This window comes from Adiantum capillus-veneris, chromosome 17 (genome assembly GCF_014529385.1).
Source record: "Adiantum capillus-veneris isolate H3 chromosome 17, ASM1452938v2, whole genome shotgun sequence".
NCBI lineage: Eukaryota > Viridiplantae > Streptophyta > Polypodiopsida > Polypodiales > Pteridaceae > Adiantum > Adiantum capillus-veneris.
In genome coordinates this window covers 128,188,077-128,211,474 of record NC_140947.1, presented here as the reverse complement: position 1 = coordinate 128,211,474, position 23,398 = coordinate 128,188,077, and the positions used below count along the sequence as shown (strand labels likewise).

The following is a 23,398-nucleotide window of genomic DNA, read 5'->3' as shown; positions in this document are numbered from 1 at the left end:
TCACACTTTTGAAAGCAACGCGCTCCTAATTCAGTGCACTGAACCTTGATTCTCTGCATTGAGCAAAATCTGTGGACCAGTAATTGTACAAAGCGTCAACAGACTCCTAACAACAAAAAGAAAAGAGCTGACTGCCATTGGAAACGGAGCTCTTATCCCTTCCCTTCTGACACCTTACCAACCAAGCTCTGCGAGTGCTCACAGTAAAATCCAAGCCCCTGCAAAAAGCAGAGGCTCTGACAGCAGAAAAGCAATTGGCAACTCATGAAGCTTCCCAACATGCAACTGCCAAAATCCATTCAGTGTCCCATGTAAGTATCCAAAATAGATATCTTGGTACCTAAAAAACAACTGATATTGAAAGGTAGATGAGTCCTCAGCTATCTGAAATGTGTCAACACTGAACCACATGGAGAAGGTCAGAAGAGGACTCTTTGTTGAGGGTCTCTGATCCAACGAACCCACACCTTCTGCTCTTAGCCACTCCAAGCTAACTCCACTAAAACCACTCCAAGCTCCATCAAATCTCACCATTGCCCAATACTATCACTTCACATCAGCCTTACTATAATCGCCGCAATCCTTTGCCGCTCTCTTAGCAGACTGGCATCCTCATGGATAAAGGAAACTGTGCCATGAACATCACCATCAAATGCTGCAGAACTGACATGGGTGTCTACTACAATCCAGCCACATCTTCAATGCGACTTGTGGACCATACCCGAGGCTCGTCAGAGTACTCAATCATCTTACAACTTTCGCAGTTCCTGATAGTATCTGATCAACCAAGGCTTCTGGTAGGCTTCCCTTGGACTGCACAAAGAAAAAATGAAAAACCTTATTTCAGACTCCCTGGCATCATACTGACTTGATAACAGCATAGAGAAAGAACAAACTTACACAACTTACCTGAAAATGCCTCATGTGAAGTATCGGCTCACAACCAAGATCAGCAACAGAAATGCCGGAAATATCGTTCGTGTTGAACCTCTTTGCTTGTTGCAAGTTGAGAGAATGTTCCAGGGGAGTAGCAATCAACTTGGAGACCCTCAACAAAGCATCCAAGGAATTCATCTACAATATCATACCATTATTAGACAAGACAATTCGGATTCCTTTGACATAAACAATGTGAGACTACACATTTCTGCTGCCTATTACCTTCATGTAAGGGCAGGAAGCACATCCACCATTGATTGAGCAGCCTTCACCGGATGAAACTCCAGGTACAATGGAGAGCTTTCCAATACTACTTTCCTGAGATGAACTCGAAGGAGACACTGTAGCAATAGCTTCCGAGGACACAGGAAACACTATTTCAACGTCAACCTTTCCTCTTTTACCTGCTGATCGTCCAGCAATCAAAAGCTTCCTCACTGCCCCAACTATTGCAGTAACCATTCCTGCTTCTGTACCCAGCACAAACTGGAGCTTATCATCAAAATCTCGATCTACAGCCTCTTGCACACGGCTTGTGATAAAATCCAAAATATTCTGTGTTGAGCCCACAACTCCCATGCCTCTTTGCTTGGCCTCCATAGCCAGAGCAAACATCTCACCAGGTACCTCAAAGTGTGCAGTAAGAAAAGCATCACGATAACCCTTGCGCACACGAGAAACAACCTCATGGCCAAACAAGTCATGCACGATGCAAGCTCCATCCTGCAGAATCACTCAGTTCATGGCACTGTCATAGATCAAGGAAAAGGAGGGAGAGGGGGTTTTGGGGGGGGGGGAGTTGGGTGGTTTGAAGAGCCTTACATGATAGTAATGCAGCCTTGGCAAGAGAGAGAGTATTGACTGTTTGTTGTGCATAGGATGTATTGCTGCAATTTCTTCATCTGACATGTTTGCCATTTGTCTGAATAGTTCTGCTAGATTTGCACCCATATAGGAATCTGGGCCATACCAAACGGTCAGATTGGGAACTTGGGCAAACGCCTGTCCAAATGCAAAACTTAGGTCACCAATCTAGATCATCTATGCTATATCTAAAGCAGGAAGCAGAGACATAATACCAACCTGCAAAACTGTTGGCACCACATTTGAAGAAGTGCAAGTGATAGTGGGTACAACAGCATGCGATTTAGCCTTCGTCTCTAGAGACGTATTGATGTAAACGACATGAAGAGCAGGGAAATTTTTACTAGCTTCCTCAAGAAAGGTAAGGTACTTTGCATTTTCAGCAGCTTCAGCTAACGAACAGCCTATTGGGTCCCTTGACATGCGGTACACATTCACCTGATACCAAACACAACCAATATGGATCTCATGGCAGAAGACTGGCATACTGTTAAAAGCTTTTTTGAAAGAGTAAAGTACCTCTTGGTAGCCCGCTTTATCAAGTATGGCACGTACATTCTCTGACATGAAGTCCACACCTAAAACCGCTATATGTTTACAGCCGGCCTCAGCCATCTTTACAGCTCGGTCTGCCATTACCAATGAGTCTGAAATAAAAATATTTGGCCAGGCTTCTTTGGCAGCAACAAGAACACCTTGCACTTCGGGATCCATGTAGAAGTGTGCCACAACACCAATTTGCTTCATTTTCAACAGTTCAGCAAGCTCCTGTACATTTGGCTGACTTGGCTCCAGGTATTTGGCCTGCCAGAAAGAGAATAGAACATATTGAAATCACGCTCGGCTGACATTTGACCCAGAAGGGCGCACCCAAACTTATGCTCAAATCTCCCCTATGAGTAGCAGTCCACAAATATCGTGAGCTATGAGTGGAGCGGGCCATCCAACAATACAGTTGATAGAACAACAAAGCCTTGCAACACACAAAAAGAAGAGAGGAGGGGAGGGGGGGTTTCACCAGGTTTTGCCACCTGATCGGATGGCCCGTACTCTCTCTCTCTCTCTCTCTCTCTCTCTCTCTCTCTCTCTCTCTCTCTCTCTCTCTCTCTCTCTCTCAGACACACACACACACACACACACACACACACACACAAAAGACTCATACAAACATGCGTGCATGCACATTCATTCATCCCACATGCAAGGGTCATTACAATTACAATTCATAAGAACGCTCACAAAGAGACAGGAGAATGTACTTGCAACTTCAAAATTTGCATACTGCAAAGTACGAAACTTGGCCAATTATGAGCCGAAACGGTGTGTACCTATGGTTAAGGGAGGCAGTGGAGATGAACACCGTGCTTGTGCATGTGGTGCATGTAATTTGAGTATGATTACTTCATTACAGAGTTTTTCGTACCTGTGCTACGGCGAAGCTTCCCTGTGCAGAGATATCTTCTGCGGAGAGAAGCAAAGATGGAAAAAGCTCAAATGTTCTCCTTCCCTCCACCTTTGCAACCTCCATCTCTGTCCGTTTCTGCATGGTGACCAGCACATTATACCAAGTGTTGGACCTGGAAGCGGTAGATCCCAGCCCTAATCCAGCCACCGTATCCAAAGAGAGAGCCATAACTTCTTGGGGTTGTGACATGTTTAGGGCCTCCACAAGCACTCCACAGAAACCTTTAGTTACCTCAGAGTCGCTATCTGCTGCCACATGCACCCTGTCATCAAGCCCTAGCTCCACCTTCACCCAAACCTGGGCCGTGCACCCCATCACCCTGTTCTCAGCTATCCTTTCCGACTTTGGAAATGGAGGTAGCTTTGCTCCATAGTCAAGAAGCTTAGCCGTGCGATCTCTAACATCTGCAATCGCCTTCAAACTGGAAACTAAACTCGACAATTTGTCCTTTGCAGAAGTTGACTTTTGCAAATCGGCGGGGGGAATTTGAGGCACGGTTTCCAATGAAACGCAGAAGGGTGTAACAAGAGCGGTAGCGTTTCTCCTGCATGAGGGGAGCTTGAAGGTGAGGGTTAGAGGGACGTGATGAGCAAGAGAGGCTGGAGGGAAGCGAGAGGTAAAGGAAGTGGCAGGTACATCTCGGACGGTGGCAAGATTGGAAGGAGCACAAGCCATGGGAAGTTCAGAAGCTTTTGCGGATGGAGGAAGAAGAGCTCGGCGATGGCGAGCTCTCCGCTGAGTCTCTCGACTTCTGTGAATGAACGAACGGGGCAAAAATGTATGCAGCGATGGCGCTACCCTCTCAGGCGTCGAATTGAAATAGCAGGAGCGAAAGGAAGGCGACGAAGGTGATGACGCAAATGCTGGGCTTTTGGTTTTCGTATTGCATTTTGTGAGTGTATGAACCTTCCACCTAGAAAACATTCTCATCTTTAAAGTGAGACCCAAATGGTCCTTTGAAAACGTAGTGACCCCACGAAGAAAAGATAAAGGCTATTCAAATTATTCAATTTAGTTGGAGACTCTGGATGGGGGGAGAGAGAGAGAGAGAGAGAGAGAGAGAGATATCTATGTCGGCGAAGACGTCATTTCCATCCATAAAATGACTCTCAAGGATTCGCTTTGGTTCCTTGCTTTCCACCAATTTTTCAAAATCGTCCACCCATACTCAATTCGTTCTACCTACTCGCTCTCCTCTTATTATACTCCTTTATCTCACAGATTCCTTCCGATGCCCTTCCTGCATCTCAAGGGAATCATATTACCCTTGCCTATTAAAAGGAATGAGGTGGGAGAACTCGAACTCAGACAGGCAGAAGCCATCGACTCTCTGAACTCACATCTAACCACAAGAGCAGCAAGCCTCGACTGCTTCGTCGCATCTCCACTCCATTAAAAAAAAGTTGTACGCTGTTTGGAACGCCACCTTGCAGCCAACTCTTAGATGGACAGGAAACTCCTCTCGCTCTCTCTCTCTCTCTCTCTCTCTCTCTCTCTCTCTCTCTCTCTCTCTCCCCGACTGCAATCTGAGATTCTGAATTCGCTTGCAGTTCTCAAGCTTAACCATGCGCTCTAAGCTGCACAAGAGAATCACCCTTGATTCTCCTCTTAATTTCCTTCAAAAAATTTGAATTACCTACTCAGTAAGGTGGAAGGACAACATTTTGAAAGCCAAGGGTTCAAACTTTACCCCAAAAATTGGTCACTACTTGAAAAGGCCAAATTTAGAATCAACTCTAACGGATAAATTAGCGTGTTTCCACATTGGTTAGGCAACAGATGCATGCGTCTACGTAGATGGCACTCAATACAAAAGAATTGGACATGCTAAAAGTAGCACACGAGTAGGCTTTGAGCTCTCAACCTGACCAATCAAAATGGAGCATCTAGCCAAAGAGGGCAAGCAACTTCGCTACAAATACACACCATGTTAAGTATTTTTATTTTGGCACTAGGTGTGTAAAGAGCACCACACCCATCCTAGAAGGGGATGAAAAGGGGCACTTTGGTGTGTGTAGGGCCTTCGCCATATGGCAATGCTTGACACAAGAGTCCAACTTACGTATTTCATGATTCATGTGTTCTGGAGTTGTAGAGCCTCAACATTATGAGGCTCTATATATCACGTGGTAGTAAAGGAAGTCCTAGTGGTGGGAGTAAACATGGGCTTAAAAAGTAAACTCGGAGACGTGGCTTGCGTGGAGTTGTCGGACAGAGACATAGGCAAAAAAAAAAACGATGGTTTGATTGGAATCTGCACGAAGGCAAATCATATGTTGCATAAGGATGTGGAGGAGTGGCTCTCAAGCTCAGGGGGTCCACCTTAAAATATGAAACTATAGCACGTGAGTTCATCAAGAGGGTTTCTTAATTTCAAGAAAGTTACAGGTTTACATTGATAGAAGGGGTCTGCTAAAAAATTTACAGGTTTTGAAGGAAGAGGGTCCATTTAATTCATGAAAATATGTATGTGAAGAGGGGTTATTTAAATGCTACTTGAACGCACATGATATAGAGGGTTTTCTAATAGTGGAGGCCTGGGGCTCTCATATGGGTGTCTCCCTCACGTGAAGGTGCTTGTAGAGGTTGCATGCATTAAGGGCCTTGGTGTGAGGGTGTGCCATCGGGTGGAGAGAGGTGAGAGAGGCTCTATGTGTCTGTGTGAGCGGGCCGACTATTTTTGCAATATTGTGCAGCAGAGTGACAATAGTGTGGTGAGGTCTATATGTGTGAGCGGGCTAGCTCTAAAGCTCGGGAGCCTAAGGGCAAGCAAGACTTCTTGCTTGGACAATCTACTTGGGTTGAGGGCAAGTAGGGGGAGGGTCTGCAAATATTGTCCCGATTGTAAGTACATGGCACCAACTTAGAGAGAGCAACGTGAAGTCCGAGTCTACCATCGGTCTTCGGTCCTACAAAAAGCCTGAGAGCCACTTCCACCATTTTGATGACTATACTGGTGGCAATCCATATGTTCTTACACACATGATAGAAGTTAGTGGCCACATTGCTTCATCCTCACCTTGCAGAAGCTAGCTCTTGTGAACATGTTGGTCCTAACGATGGTTCTATGGCTAAACATATTATGGATGCATATGTTGAGGCCAACAATGCATATAGGTGTGCCAAACAAAGTGAAGTTGTTGCCAATGTTTGATTTCATTATTGGAAGCATGTGTTTATGAAGCATGTTTGATTTCATTAGTGCAAACATGTGTTTATGAATCAATGTATCATTTTCTCTCTCGAGGGGGGGAAGTGGAAGACAAGGTCAAGAAATGAATGAAGTTCAAGTGAAGATTGCTAGTGCTTCAAACTTCTAGAATCTTTGTAGTTGTTGACGCTTCTCAAAGCTTGATGTCGACCATGCTACAAAAATGACTTCGAGCAATGTTTGATGTGGATATCCACCTAAAGATTTGAAAACCCCTCTCATGATACTAGGATGCATCACATAATGTATTACCGAAAGCACATAGATACACACATTGAAGGTGTTGCCAACACCTTACAAGGGATAGTGTCATCTTACATCCACTATCTCGTTATGTGATCACACACATTAAGGGAGAGTGGAGTTGTCATAAAATATAATATCTAACTTTACCAAATGATGTTCTCAAATTAAACTTATCATTTAATGTGGGAGAATAAACGGGAACAAGAGTTAGAATAGAGGCATGTGCTTCTAGATCTATCTCAATACGGGACCAAAAGGAGAGATGGTTGCATCTCAATAGGGGTCCAAAAGGAGATCATCTATCAAAGAGCAATGTGCAATAAGTGCTTCTAAACTTACATCAGCAGGGGACCAAAAGGAGAGATGGTTACATCTCAATAGGGGTAGAAAAGGAGTTAGTCTATCAAAGAGCAATGTGCATCTAATGGAGCTTAAAGACCTTAGGGTTACCTTCATTAAAGACCTCCAATGGTTAGTGTTAAAAGTCCTTTGACCTTAGGCAAGCTAGGGTTGAGCTTGAGGTGGGAACCTGACCTAAGGTGCTTGAGGTGCTTGTCATGCTTGATGACTAAGGTACTTGAGGTGCTTGTCATACTTAATGGGGGGTAAGGTGCTTGAGTAAAAAAGAGACCCTACAAACTTAATGAGGAAGGTGCTTGAGTAGCTTCCCATACATGGCGGGGTAAGGTGCTTGAGTCAAAAAGAGACCCTACAAACTTAATGAGGAAGGTGCTTGAGAAGCTTTCCATACATGGGGGGTAAGGTGCTTGAGTCAAAAAGAGACCCTACAAAGTTAATGAGGAAGGTGCTTGAGAAGCTTCCCATACATGGGCGGTAAGGTGCTTGAGTCAAATAGAGACCCTACAAACTTAATGAGGAAGGTGCTTGAGAAGCTTCCTATGCATGAAAGTCCCTAAGTTAGGAGAATCTTTGACTTAACTTTCCACTCACCCAAAGGGCACCCCTTTTTCAAAGGGCACATGGAACACGTGTCAGACTCTCCATATGCTTAGCCACATGGTGTGCTTGAATGCTATTGGTTGGGCTAAAGAGGGGTCCAATGAGCTTCTAGTTCCATATCCAACAAATATCTAGATATTTTCAAGATCTCTCTCTCTCTAAGGGGTAAGGAGGACACTTGTCCAAAGACTACCCATGTACTTGAGTGCATGCTGCATGTGATTGGCTAGGGGGGACAAGGGTCCAATATGCTTGAAACATGTGTAAAAGCTACAACTCGCCCCAAGCAAGCAAGGGGGGTGCTGGGGGGATATACACCACACACACACTCATTTTGTGGGAAGGATTCTCACTTGGTGAAGGTGGAGGAGCTCCACCTCCTTCTCCAAGCTTGTGAGAAGTGAGAGCCTACACCAACAATCTTGGCATGGAATGCAAATCCAACCAAGAGCCATGCTTCAATGCTTAAGCTTGCCATTGTCTCCATCTTCATTACTATGCTATTATATATGCTAGCAAGTTTCTTTCTCCTATGAAATGTTTCTTCTTTCTCTTCCCTATCCTCATTCTCCGCTAGCTCTCTCCACCTTCGAAGGTGTTTGAGGCCTTGGGACTAAGGCTTGGGATAGTTAATGCTTTCTACAAAGTTTATATTATGTTTGTGATGCATGAATCTTTCTATCTTCATTGCATCACCTAGGTCACAAGGAACACAAAGATTGTATTGTACCAAGTCTCTCTTGATGGGAGAAACTATAATACAAATGACTATTGGAGGGGGGACCGGCTCCGTATGAATCCAGTCCTCATCTATTGTCATGTTCTCTAAAATCTCTCTCTTGCAAAATTATTGTTCATGCCAAGTTAACGAAGTACCATGTTTATGTTGCTACCATCAATTAAGTTCACCCGCCATGCCACAAAGTCATCTCACAAAAGTGCTTTATCTAAATTCCTAATCCCGCTACTCTCAAAGTTCATAGGCCATTTCCATTACATTGGTATCAGAGCATTTGGTTTCTCTTTTTTTGCTTAAGTAGAGAGGTCCTTAAGTAGCCTATTATGGTTGTTTATGTTAATTATAGAGTGTAATGGAAATTGCCTATGAACTTTGAGAGTAGCGGATTTAGGAAATTAAGTGAAGCGAGAGATTACTTTGTGAGCATAGCGGGTGAACTTAATTGATGGTAGCAACATAAATATGGTACTTAGTTAAATTGGCATGAAAAATACTTTTGCAAGAGAGAGATTTTAGAGAACATGACAATAGTTGAGGACCGGATTCATATGGAACCGGTCCCCCCTCCAATAGGCATTTGTATTATAGTTTCTCCCATGAAGAGAGACTTGGTACAATACAATCTTTGTGTTCCTTGTGACCTACGTGATGCAATGAAGATGGAAAGCTTCATGCATCACAAGCATAACATAAACTTGTAGAAAGCATTAACTATCCCAAGGCCTCAAACACCTTCAAAGGTGGAGACAGCTAGTGGGGAATGAGGGTAGGGAAGAGGAAGAAGAAACATTCCATAGGAGAAAGAAATAGTTTCTCACTTATCATTACTCTTCTTGCTAGCATACATAATAGCATAGTAATGGATATGGAGAAGATGGCAAGCGTAAGCATTGAAGCATGGCTCTTGGTTGGATTTTCATTCCATAGCCAAGAGTGTTGATGTAGGCTCTCACTTCTCACAAGCTTGGAGAAGGAGGTGGTGTTCCTCAACTTTCACTTATTGAGAATGCCCTTGCAAATGAGTGTGTGTGTGGAGAATATCCCCTAGCACCCCCCTTGCTTGCTTTGGGCGAGTGGTGACTTTTCTACATGCTGCAAGCTCATTGGACCCCTCTCCCCCTAGCCAATCACATGTAGCATGCAGTCAAGTACATGGGTAGTCCTTTGACAAGTGTCCTCCTTATCCCTTAGAGAGACAGAGAGTTTGAAAATATCTAGATATTTGTTGGATGGAAGTAGAAGGTCATTGGACCCCTCTTTAGCCCAACCAATAGCATTCAAGCATACCATGTGGTTAAGCTTAGTGAGAGTTTGACATGTGTCCCATGTGCCCTTTTAGAAAAGGGGTGCCCATTGGGTGAGTGGAAGGTTAGGTCAAAGATTCTCCTAACTTTGGGACTTTTATGCATACGAAGCTTCTCAAGCAACTTCCTCATTAAGCATGTAGGGTCTCTTTTTGACTCAAGCATCTTACCCCCCATGCATAGGAATCTTCTCAAGCAACTTCCTCATTAAGTGTGTAGGGTCTCTTTTTGACTTGAGCATCTTACCCCCCATGCATAGGAAGCTTCTCAAGCAACTTCCTCATTAAGTGTGTAGGGTCTCTTTTTGACTTGAGCATCTTACTCCCCATGCATAAGAAGCTTCTCAAGCAACTTCCTCATTAAGTGTGACAAGTACCTTAAGTACCTTAGTCATCAAGCATGACAAGCACCTTAGGTGGAGTTCCCACCTCAAGCTCATCCCTAGCTTGCCTAAGGTCAAAGGCAAGTTTAGGTCGGGTTTCCACCTCAAGCACAACCCTAGCTTGCTTAAGGCCAAAGACAAGTTTAGGTCGGGTTCCCACCTCAAGCTCAGTCCTAGCTTACTTAAGGTCAAAGGACTTTTAACACTAACCATTGGAGGTCTTTAATGAAGCTAACCCTAAGATCTTTTAAGCTCCATTAGTTAACTTTGGTCTTTGACAGACCATCTCTCATTTGGGCCCCTTTACCATTGGTCCCGTGTTGAGATAGATCCGTAAGCACATGTCTATATTCTAAACCTTGTTCCCGTTTATTATCCCACATTAAATGATCAGTTTAATATGAGAAAATCATTTGGGTTTGTTAGATATTAGATATTTAATGACATTACCTCTCTCTTGAAATCATAGTGGTCCTCGACTATGAGGTAAAAGAGATAAAGTCATAGTCATTAGTCAATTTTTCTTAGCGGGTAGAGGATTCCTTTTTACTCTACGACATCATTCCAAGATGGATGACTAATCCATTTGGAGCTTGGGAGATATAGCTGTCGCAAGCATGTCTGCTCTTTAGTCCATTTCATCTTCCCAAGTAGAGTGACAAATTCTATATGGTGTTTGAGAGACGTTGTCATCCCAGACATGATTCTTAGTATGCATACTACTTAAATTTGTGCACAATAAAGAGAGAATTAGTCTTATAAGACAAAACATTGATCATTAAAAGAAACATGTACATTTGCTTACTCTAATGTAGCACTGTAAGTGTTGACAAGGTTCATACTATCCTTAAGCTGGATTCCTTGCATCCATCTAGCATCTTCAAAAGGATAATTTTTTAACTTAATAAGATACCTTTGGATAATCTTACCATGTCGTAGTACCTTGTCTTCATGCCGAAGGATAGCTTCGGGTTGTAGTATCTCTTCTTGATCTTCGATTTCGGAAGGGTCTTCAATAATTGGTTCATTTGGAGGTTCTCCTTTGTAGGGCTTGAGTAGGCTCACATGAAAAGCATTGTGTATGAGCCAATGGTTAGGCAACTTGAGTTGATAAGCCACCTCATTGATTGGCTTCAAAATTTGAAACGGACCATAGTATCTTTTTGCTAGTTTAGCATAATACTTTTGATGGCTCGTAGGATTTTTGCCCGTCGTTTGCCTCAATCGAGCCTTAGGAAACTTAAGTAAGACCCAATCATTTTCTTTGAACGTTAAGGCTCTTCTGTGCTTGTTAACAACCACTTTTTGCCTTAGTTGGGAGATGGATATAGCCTCCTTAATCTTTTGAAAAGATGCTTGCAGGTCACAGCTATACTCACCGGCAGCGAAGATCTTCCCATGTACTTTAAGTAGAAAGGGACTTTTAGGTCTTCCCTCTATGATTTCAAAAGGTGCTTTTCCCGTAGAAGTATGGATAGTATTATTATACGCATACTCTAAAAGAGGTAAGTACTTTTCCCATTGTGAGCGTTGATCTACTTCTGTAACATAGGTCTTTAGTAGATCACGAATCGTAAGATTTGCTATCTCACTTTGGCCATCCATTTGTGGGTGATAGGCCAAAGAGAATTCAATATTATACCTAGATTTTTGAAGAGACCTTTCCAGAAATTATTGGTCATCCTAGGATCTCTATCTGACACGATGGATGTTGGCAATCCATGGTGTTTGAAAATATATGTAATGAAGAGAGTTGCGATTTGGTGTGCCTTAATAGTCTTCTTGACAGGGATAAAGTGTGCTTGCTTGCTAAACCTGTTGACTATTGTCCATATTCTCGTATTCCCATGGATAGATTTGGGTAATCCAAAGATAAAATCCATGGATATACTCTCCCATGGTGAATTAGGAATTGGCAATGGCTGGAGTAATCCAGGTTGCTTCCCTCTATCATACTTGGTCTTTTGGCATACCACACATTTTGAAACATACTCTTGTATGTCCACTTTCATGGTAGGCCAATAAAAGTACGTCTCTACTCCTCAAAGAGTAGGTTGAATGCCTCTATGCCCCGCATAGGGAGGAGCATGGGATTCATACATGACTTTCTCACGAAGGGAGTGGGTAACACATAGCCTATTGCCATGGAGAAGATAACCATCGTGCAAGGTGAATGGTTCCTCTTTCTTCCCCAAAGGAAGGGCTGACATTATGTCTTTAAAGTCAGGGTCAATAGGATACTCATCTATCATAGAAGATAGATCATTGTGAGCTGCTATTGACACAACATTAACTTTTGGTCTTCGTGAAAGTACATTAGCCACTTGATTGTGCTTACCAGCAATGTGAGCAATGTGGAAATTAAATTGTGAAAGAAAATTTGCCCACCTCATTTGTTTGTCGAAAAGCTTTTGTGTGCATCATGAAGTACTTGAGACTTTGATGGTCTATTTGTAAAATGAATGGAGCCCCCAATAGATAGTGCTTCCATGTGTCTAGGGAATGTAGAACAACTAACAAATCTTTCTCATAAATGCCTAATACCCGTTCATCCGTGTTGAGCCTTCGGCTGTCATATGCTAGGGTATGCCCTTCTTGAAGCAAGACTGCTCCAAGGCAATCAACACAAGCATCACATTGGACCTCAAATGGCTTTGAGAGATCCGAAAGCATAAGGCTGGTTGGGAGATAAGCTTCTCTTGAGCTTGTCAAAAGCACTTTGCTCCTTAGCAGTCCATGAATACTTAACGTTTTTCTTTGTTAAGTCATGTAATGGTCCTGCTATTTGAGAGAATTTTACTATGAAGCGTCTATAGTATGCACACATACCAATAAAGCTTCTTAGCTCATGTAGATTCCTTGGATTAGGCCATGCTTTTATTACCTTCAACTTTGATGGATCCATACAGATACCATCTCGAGATATAATATGACCTAAGTATTGAATCTCTTGAAGGAAAAAAATCACTTTTCTTTTGATTGAGAAAAAGCTTATTCTCCCTTAATGTTGAAAAATCACTTGGAGATGTTGCTTGTGTTCCTCCAAGGAATTGGAGTAGATGATGATATCATCAAAGAACACTCCAGTGAATTTGCAATAGGGTCTAAAATTTTTCTCCATTAATCGATTGAATGTAGCTAGTGCATTAGTCAAGCCAAAAGGCATGACTAGATATTCATAAAGGCCAAACGTTGTACGAAACGTGGTCTTTAGGATATCTTCATGCACTATCCTTATTTGATGGTAGCCACTTTTAAGGTCAATCCTACTGAAGTAGGTAGATCCTTGTAGCTTATCAAACATATCTTCTACCCGAGGTACGGGAAATCTGTTTTTGATAGTGACATGGTTTAGTGCGCGATAGTCCACACATGTGCGGTATGTACCATCTTTCTTTTGCACTAAAAGGACTGGAGAGCAAAAGGGAGAGGAGCTAGGCCTCATCATTCCTTTGTCTACCAATTCTTGTACTTGCCTCATGATCTCCTCTTGTTGAGCTTGTGAAACTCGATAGGGAGGTTTGTTAGGCGGTGAGCTTCCTGATAGGAGCTCAATTTGATGGTCATCATCCTCTCATTTTGGAGGTAAGTCCATAGGGATATCATCGATGAACACATCTTGGAATCCTTTGAGAAAGTTAGACAAGCCTAACTCTTCTTGATTCCTACCATTCACCTTTGATGATACATTAGGACCTTTTAGGGATTCTTTGATAAAAATCATGTACGCAGAAACTGAGCTTTTCATTGATTTATCAAGGGAGAGAAGATTTACAAGTGGTATAGTACGACCAGACTCATTAGCATCTATATACATATTCTTTCCCTTGTAGGTGAAGTAGATTCTCCTTTCAGGGAACTTCATGCTGGCATCCATGCGGTTGAACCACGGTACCCCTAGGATAGCATCCTCATGTTGGAGAGGAGAGATAAAGAAGTCTTCTTTGTCGACATAGGTTTGGACATGAAGCCTCAACTTCCCAATCAAGGGAGTAACGGAGGCTTGCTGTCCCTTGAAAGCGGCATCGACAGTTACAGCATCTCCCATCTCAAAAGCTTGAATGCCTAAATTGGTGGCCAACCATTGATAATGAAGTTGAGAGTAGAACCAGGGTCAAACAAGATGAAGGAATCATGCTCCCTTACCTTTCCCCAAGCATAGGAGAGAGGTGATCCTTTGCATTGAGTATCCTCTTTTGGAGCTTCGATAGCGGAAGCTCTAGGAGTCTCATTGCGAGCATTTATTTTGGGGCCAGAACAATAGCCATGTCCTTGCTCCCCACACTTAAAAAATTTGTGATCCTTGAGAAAAGTTTCAAGCTCTTCACAAGAGAGTTTATTTTTACCTTTGTAAACTCCTTTCTCCTTGGATCGATTGTTGTTGTTGTTGTTGGAATGGCCGTGGGAAACATTTTGGGCATTAATTTTTCCCTTTGCATCACTTTTGTTGGTATTTTCCATGGGTTTGACATTCCGTCTAACCCCTTGTTGGAAATTGATGCGTGAAGCAACCATGGTATGGTGGATTATTTTGCTAATAGAGTCAGGCCGTTGAGAGTTGACATACTTGGCCATCTCTTCAGGTAATTCCGCACAGAATTGTTGTTTGCTTAGCAAAGTCTATCTTTTAAAGACAGTAGCCTTGGGATGTAAATCCCAAAACTTGTCCACATATTTGTGGATAGACTCATGAGAGAGAAGCCTTAAACTCCGCCATTCGGTGAGCACTTTGTCCTTTGCATCGCTTGCAAGGAATTTCTTCATGATGAAAACTCATAGAGTTTCCATGTTTTTGGGGCTTGGCCATTGCCACAAAGGCTAGCCCACCATTGACGAGCCGATTTTTGGAAGTGCATAGCTACATGGGGTAGCTTGGAGGACTCCGTGAAACCCTCGTCTCCAAAGGCTGCATCAAATTGTTGGTGGATGAAGGCCAATACTTTGTCGGTAGCACCAAAGGTGCCATCATAGGTGAGAAAAGAGATACTCTTTCCTCCCTCTTTGAACTTCTTGAGCTTTTGTGACCTTCGCCATGCAGGGTAAGATTTGCGATTTCCTCCCCTCTTATATTCTCTAGGAGAATAGCCATAGATTTCATCGGTAGAGGAGGAAGGTGAAAGAAGGAGAAGAGGGTGACCTCTTTCTTGCCTTTTTCTTCCTTGGTTTCCTCTCTTCCCTTTTGGAGTGACGAGGAGAAGGACTATGGGTTACCATTTCCTCTTGGGAGGAGTTGGCGATTGTTTAGTCCGTCTTCTTCGTGGAGCCACATCCGAAGGAATTTAGTGATTCATTGCTTTCTTGATCTTTGGATTCCTCCTCTCATATGGGAGAGAGTCTTCTTTTGGGGGTCTCTTCAAGAGGCCTCGTAAGCTCTCTCTCCTCTTGGAGAGGAAAGGAAATCCCATGAGCACGAAGTTGTTGAGTAACTTCGGCTTGCAAAGTGGGGTTGCCCATAGCTTGTTGCAACCTAGTGACAAGATAATTAACAAACATGGGGGCATCATCATTGGCACCTTCATGTGCAAAATCAAAGTTATCAATGTTCATTCTACTCTCTTGGTTATCGTCAGTCATGTTAATTAAACTTATATGTTTACTTAGTGTATGCTCTGGAAATTCAAAACCTTAGTTGCTACTCCTCTTAGCCTTTGAAAATAGGCACTTAAGTATCTACACCCACGGCTCAAATTGGTTAATTATAGAGAGTAGTGGAGTGAGTTTATCATAGCGAAGTTGTCGAGGGATAGCTCCTTTTGGACTTCTTATGGCTCAATAATGGTAAAGTTGTAGGCTCTAAATAGGCTCCATTATTAAGACCAAAGCTCCCGAGGTGTGCACCATATCCCACATAGTGGGGTCAACAAACCGATAATAGATCCCAGACCCACTTACCCTAATATAATTAACAAAAACAACCATTAATAGGCTACTTAAGGACCTCTCTTATTAAGCAAGAAAAGAGAAACCAAATTCTCTAATACCAATGTAATGGAAATGGCCTATGAACTTTGAGAGTAGCGGATTTAGGAAATTAGGTGAAGCACTTTTGAGAGATTACTTTGTGAGCATAGCGGGTGAACTTCATTGATGGTAGCAACATAAATATGGTACTTAGTTAACTTGGCATGAACAATACTTTTGCAAGAGAGAGAGTTTAGAGAACATGACAATAGTTGAGGACCCGATTCATATGGAACCGGTCCCCCCTCCAATAGGCATTTGTATTATAGTTTCTCCCATCAAGAGAGACTTGGTACAATACAATCTTTGTGTTCCTTGTGACCTACATGATGCAATGAAGATGGAAAGCTTCATGCATCACAAGCATATCATAAACTTGTAGAAAGCATTAACTATCCCAAGGCCTCAAACACCTTCAAAGGTGGAGAGAGCTAGCGGAGAATGAGGGTAGGGAAGAGGAAGAAGAAACATTCCATAGGAGAAAGAAATAGTTCCTCACTTATCATTACTCTTCTAGCTAGCATACATAATAGCATCATAATGGAGATGGAGAAGATGGCAAGCTTAAGCATTGAAGCATGGCTCTTGGTTGGATTTGCATTCCATAGCCAAGAGTGTTGATGTAGGCTCTCACTTCTCACAAGCTTGGAGAAGGAGGTGGTGTTCCTCAACTTTCACTTATTGAGAATGCCCTTGCAAATGAGTGTGTGTGTGGAGTATATCCCCCTAGCACCCCCCTTGCTTGCTTTGAGAGAGTGGTGACTTTTCTACATGCTGCAAGCTCATTGGACCCCTCTCCCCCTAGCCAATCACATGCAGCATGCAGTCAAGTACATGGGTAGTCCTTTGACAAGTGTCCTCCTTATCCCTTAGAGAGACAGAGAGTTTGAAAATATCTAGATATTTTTTGGATGGAAGTAGAAGGTCACTGGACCCCTCTTTAGCCCAACCAATAGCATTCAAGCACACCATGTGGTTAAGCTTAGTGAGAGTTTGACATGTGTCCCATGTGCCCTTTTAGAAAAGGGGTGCCCATTGGGTGAGTGGAAGGTTAGGTCAAAGATTCTCCTAACTTTGGGACTTTTATGCATACGAAGCTTCTCAAGCAACTTCCTCATTAAGCATGTAGGGTCTCTTTTTGACTCAAGCATCTTACCCCCCATGCATAGGAATCTTCTCAAGCAACTTCCTCATTAAGTGTGTAGGGTCTCTTTTTGACTTGAGCATCTTACCCCCCATGCATAGGAAGCTTCTCAAGCAACTTCCTCATTAAGTGTGAGAAGTACCTCAAGTACCTTAGTCATCAAGCATGACAAACACCTTAGGTGGAGTTTCCACCTCAAGCTCAGCCCTAGCTTGCTTAAGGTCAAAGGCAAGTTTAGGTCGGGTTCCCACCTCAAGCACAACCCTAGCTTGCTTAAGGTCAAAGACAAGTTTAGGTCGGGTTCCCACCTCAAGCTCAATCCTAGCTTGCTTAAGGTCAAAGGAATTTTAACACTAACCATTGGAGGTCTTTAATGAAGCTAACCCTAAGGTCTTTTAATCTCCATTAGTTAACCTTGATCTTTGACAGACCATCTCTCATTTGGGCCTCTTTACCATTGGCCCCGTGTTGAGATAGATCCGTAAGCAAATGTGTATATTCTAACCCTTGTTCCCGTTTATTATCCCACATTAAATGATCAGTTTAATATGAGAAAATCATTTGGGTGGGTTAGATATTAGATATTTAATGACATAGAGAGTAGTGGAGTGAGTCTAACATAGCAAAGTTGCCGAGGGATAGCTCCTTTTGGACTTCTTATGGCTCAATAATGGTAAAGCCGTAGGCAAGTCTAAAAAGACACCATTATTAAGACCAAAGCTCCCGAGGTGTGCACCATATCCCACATAGTGGGATCAACAAAACCGATAATAGATCCCAGTTCCACTTACCCTAATATAATTAACAAATTCGATCCGTGGGTGTAGATACTTAAGTGCCTATTTTCAAAGGCTAAGAGGAGTAGCAACTAAGGTTTTGAAGTGCCAAAGCATACACTAAGTAAACACATAAGTTTAATTAACATGGATGACAATAACCAAGAGAGTAGAATGAACATTGATAACTTTGATTTTGCACTTGAAGGTGCTGATGATGATGCCCCTATATTGTTAATTATCTTGTTATTAGGTTGAAAAAAGCTATGGGCAACCCCTCTTTGCAAGCCGAAGTTACTCAACAACTTCGTGTTTATGGGATTTCCTTTCCTCTCAAAGAGGAGAGAGAGCTTAGGAGGCCTCTTGGTGAGACCCCCAAAAGAAGACTCTCTCCCATACAAGAGGAGGAATCCAAAGAATGAGAAAGTAATGACTCCCTAAGTTCCTCAAAAGATGTGGCTTCGTGAAGACGACGGTCTAGACGATCGCCAACTCTTCTAAAGAGGAAATGGTCAACTCATAGTCCTCTTCGTCACTCCGAAAGGGAAAAGAGGAAACAAAGGAAGAAAAGGGGAAGAAAGAAGTCACCCTCTTCTTCTAATTCTTCACCTTTATCCTCTTTCGATGAAAGCTATGGCTATTCTCCTAGAGAATACAAGAGGGAGGACATCGCAAAGCTTACTCTGCATGGAGAAGGTCCCAAAAGCTCAAGAAGTTCAAAGAGGAAGGAAAGAGTATCTCTTTTCTCACCTATGAGGGCACCTTTGGTGCTACTAACAAAATATTGGCCCTTATCCAACAATTTGATGCGGCCTTTGGAGACGAGGGCTTCATGGAGTCCTTGAAGCTATGCCATGTAGCTATGCACTTTCAAAAATCGGTTCGTCAATGGTGGGCTAGCCTTCGTGGCAACGGTGAAGCCCCAAAGACATGAAAAACTCTACGAGTTTCCATCATGAAGCAATTCCTTGCAAGTGATGCAAAGGACAAAGTGCTTACCAAATGGTGAAGTTCAAAGCTTCTCTCTCATGAGTCTATCCACAAATATGTGGACAAGTTTTGGGATTTACATCTCAAGGCTACTATCTTTAAAAAGATAGACTTTGGCGAGCAAAAACAACAATTCTGTGCGGGATTACCCAAAGAGATGGCCGAGTATGTCAACTCTCAACGGCCTGGTTCTATCACCAAAGTAATTCACCACACCATGGTTGCTTCGCGCATCAATTTCCAACAAGGGGCTAGATGGAATGTCAAGCCCATGGAAAATAAAGACAAAAGTGATGCCAAGGGGAAAACCATTGCCCAAAATTCTTACCAAGGCTATTCCAACAACAACAACGATTGGTCCAAGGAGAAGGGAGTTTACAAAGGTAAATATAAACTCTCTCCTAAAGAGCTAGAAGCTTTTTGTAAGGACCACGAATGTTTTAAGTGTGGGGAGCAAGGCCATGGTTATCGTCCTTGCCCCAAGAGAATTGCCCGCAATGAGACTCCTAGAGCCTCTATGTTTGAAGCTCCAAAAGAGGATGCTCATTACCAAGGATTTCTCCTTTCCTATGATTGAGAAAAGATGGAAGAGCATGATGCCTTTATTTTGTTTGACCCTGGTTCAACTCACAAATTCATATCCACGGAGTTGACCACTAAGCTAGGCATACAAGCCCACGAGATGGGAGATGCATTGAAAGCCAATGGAGCTATCAAGGGACAAGACGGCTCAGTTACTTCCTTAATTGGAAAATTAAGGCTTCATGTACAAAGCTATGTGGACAAAAAGGATTTATTCATCTCCTCTCTCAAACATGAGAATGTTATTGTTGGGGCACCATGGTTTAACCGCATGGCTTCCAACATGAAGCTCCCTAAAAGGAGAATCTATTTCATCTACAGAGAAGAGAGCATGTACATAGATGCTAATGAGTTGGGGAACACCATATCCTTGCAATAAAGGGAATCAAGAGGAATTAGAGTTGTCTAACTTCCTAAATGGATCCCAAGATGTTTTCATTGATGACATCCCTAGTGAGATACCTTTAAAATGAGGTAGCTCACTGCCTAACAAGCCTACTTATCGAGTTTCACAAGCTCAACAAGAGGAGATCATGAGGCAAGTGCATGAATTGGTGAAAAAAAGGGATGGTGAGGTCTAGCTCCTCTCCATTTTGTACACCATTGCTTTTAGTGCAAAAGAAAGACGACACATATCACATGCGTGTCGACTATAGAGCATTAAATAAGATCACTATCAAAAATAGATTTCCCGTGCCGTGGGTAGAAGATCTATTTGATAATTTACTAGTTTTGGCCTGACAAATGCTCCAGACGCATTTAAACTCATGATGGACAAAAATCTTCAGGCCATTCAAATTATCTTGAAGAGTACAAGCGGCACCTCTAGGTAATATTTCAAGTTGTGAGAGAAAATAAGCTTTTCATTGATCAAAAGAAAAGTGAGTTGTTTGTACAAGAGATTCAATACTTAGGTCACATTATCTCTAAAGATGGCACCCGTATGGATGCAACAAAGTTAGAGGTAATAAAAATATGGCCTAATCCAAGGAATCTACAAGAGGTACGAAGCTTTGTAGGTATGTGTGCCCATTACATGACTTAACAAAAGAGAACGTTAAGTATTCATGGACTGCAAAAGTGCAAGAAGATTTTGAAGAAGCTTAAGGAGAATCTTATCTCTCAACATGTGATCACACTATTAGATCTCTCAAAGCCATTTGAGGTCCAATGTAATGCTTGTGGTAATTGCCTTGGAGCTATTTTGCTTCAAGAAGGGCATGCCATAGCATATGAGAGTCAAAGATTCAACTTCAATAAGTGAGTATTGGGCAAATACGAAAAGAGCTACTAGCTATTCTATATGCCCTAAACATGTGGAAACACTTTCTCTTGGGGACTACATTTATCCTACGAATGGATCACAAAGCCTCAAGAACTTCATGACGCAAAACAAGCTCTCCAACAAACAAATGAAATGGGAAAATTTTCTTTTGCAATTTAAATTTCATATTGCTCACATTGTTGGCAAGCACAATCAAGTTGTCGATGCACTTTCACAACGACCAAGGGTAAATGTGGTGTCTATAGCAACTCACAATGATCTATCTTTTATGATAGATGAGTATGTTACTGACCAAGACTTTAAGTACGTAATTACAGCCTTTGCATTAGGGAAGAAAAAAGAACCATTCACCTTGAAGGATGGTTATCTTCCAAATGGCAATAGGCTATGTGTTACTCATCCATACAATAAGAAAGTCATGTATGAATCCCATACTTCTCCTTATGCGGGGCAAAGAGGGAATCCATAATCTACTCTTCAAGGAGTAGAAATGTATTTCTCTTGGTCTACCATGAAAAGTAAACATACAAGAGTATGTTTCAAAATGCGTGGTAAACCAAAAGTTGAAATTTGATCGAGGGAAGCAACTTGGATTGTTTTAGTCTATAGGCTTAACAAGAAAACACACTCTATGATTGCCAAAAAGACTATTAAGGCACATCAAATGGCAACCCTCTTCAGATATCAAATTTTCAAGCATCATGGCTTTCCAACATCCATAGTGTCGAACAAAGATCCTAGAATGACCAGTAATTTTTAGAAGGGTCTCTTTGAGAATCTAGGAAGTAGATTACATTTCTCTTTTGGCATATCATCCACAAACAAATGAACAAAGTGAAATAACTAATCTAACAATTCTTGATCTAGTAAAAGCCTATGTCATGGAAGTAGATCAACGTTCTCAATGATAGAAGTACCTACCTGTTATAGAGTATGGGTACAATGACATTGTACATACTTCTATGGGAAAAGCACCTTTTCGAGGTTAAAGAGGGAAGATCCAAAAGACCCTTACTACTTAAAGTACATGGGAAGATCTTCGCGTGCTGATGAATATAGCCGAGACTCACAAGAATCTTTCCCAAAGATTAAAGAGGTTATATCCATCTCAAAGCAAAGGCAAAAAGGGTTGCTGCTTATAAGCACAGAAGAGCCTTAGCCTTTAAGGAAAATGATTGGGTCTTGCTAAAGTTTCTCAGGGCTCATCTGAGGCATACTATGGGCAAGAGTCCTATGGACCACCAAGACTATGATGCTAAACTAGCAAAAAGATACTATGGTCCTTAAAATTCTTAAGCCAGTCAATGAGATGGCTTATCAATTGAATTTGCCCAACCATTCGCTCATATACAATGTTTTCCATGAGAACCTACAAAAGCCTTACAAAGGAGCACCACCAAAAGAAGCAGACCCTCCAAAAATCGAAGATCAAGAAGAAGTACTTCAATCTAAGTCCATCCTCTGACATGAAGACAAGGTATTAAGAAACGGTAAGATTATCTGACGATATCTTATTAAGTTAAAGAATTATCCTTTTAAAGATGCTAAATGGATGCAAGGAACCTAGCTTAAGGATAATGTGAACCTTGTCAATGCTTACAATGCTGCACCTAGAGTAAGCATATGAAAATGCATTTTAAATGAAATTTTTTTTTTGTCTTATAAGACTAGTTCTCTTTTTCTTGTGCACAAATTTAAATAGTATGCATGCTTAGAATCATGTTTGTGGCAACGACGTCTCCCAAACACCAAGTAGAACTTGTCACTCTACTTTGGAAGTATGAGATGGACTAAAGAGCATACATGCTTGCGGCAGCTACGTCTCCCAAGCACCAAATGGACTAGTCATCCATCTTGGAATGATGTCGTAGGGTAAAAAGGGATCCTCTACCCGCTAAGAAACATGGACTAATGACTAGACTTTATTTTCTCTACCTCATAGTCGAGGACGTCTATGATTTCAAGAGAGAGGTAATGTCATAAAATATAATTCTAACTTTACCAAATGATTTTCTTATATTAAACTGATCATTTAAGGTGGGAGAATAAACGGGAATAAGAGTTAGAATAGAGACATGTGCTTCTAGACCTATCTCATCACGGGACCAAAAGGAGAGATGGTTGCATCTCAATAGGGGTCCAAAAGGAGACGGTCTATCAAAGAGAAATGTGCACAATAAGTGCTTCTAGACTTACCTCAACATGGGACCAAGAGGAGAGATGGTTACGTCTCAATAGGGGTCCAAAAGGAGGTAGTTTATCAAAGAGAAATGTGCATCTAATGGAGCTTAAAAGACCTTAGGGTTAGCTTCATTAAAGACCTCCAATGGTTAGTGTTAAAAGTCCTTTGACCTTAGGCAAGCTAGGGCTGAGCTTGAGGTAGGAACCCGACCTAAGGTGCTTGAGGTGCTTGTCATGCTTGATGACTAAAGTACTTGAGGTGCTTGCCATACTTAATGGGGGGTACGGTGCTTGAGTCAAAAAGAGACCCTACAAACTTAATGAGGAAGGTGCTTGAGAAGCTTCCCATACATGGGGGGTAAGGTGCTT

The 23,398-nt window shown here is 42.1% G+C and overlaps 1 protein-coding gene across 1 annotated transcript; it reads right to left on the bottom strand.

Annotated features, from left to right (window-relative positions):
* Positions 1-259: 259 nt before the first annotated feature.
* QS (quinolinate synthase) lies at positions 260-4,192 on the bottom strand. The gene is made up of 7 exons (XM_086487427.1): positions 3,227-4,192; positions 2,323-2,607; positions 2,023-2,241; positions 1,762-1,941; positions 1,162-1,662; positions 910-1,074; positions 260-813 (listed from the first exon to the last, which is right to left on the bottom strand). The coding sequence occupies exons 1-7, from the start codon at positions 4,190-4,192 to the stop codon at positions 745-747; spliced, it is 2,385 nt and encodes a 794-aa protein (XP_086343553.1). The 3' UTR covers positions 260-744.
* Positions 4,193-23,398: the final 19,206 nt, after the last annotated feature.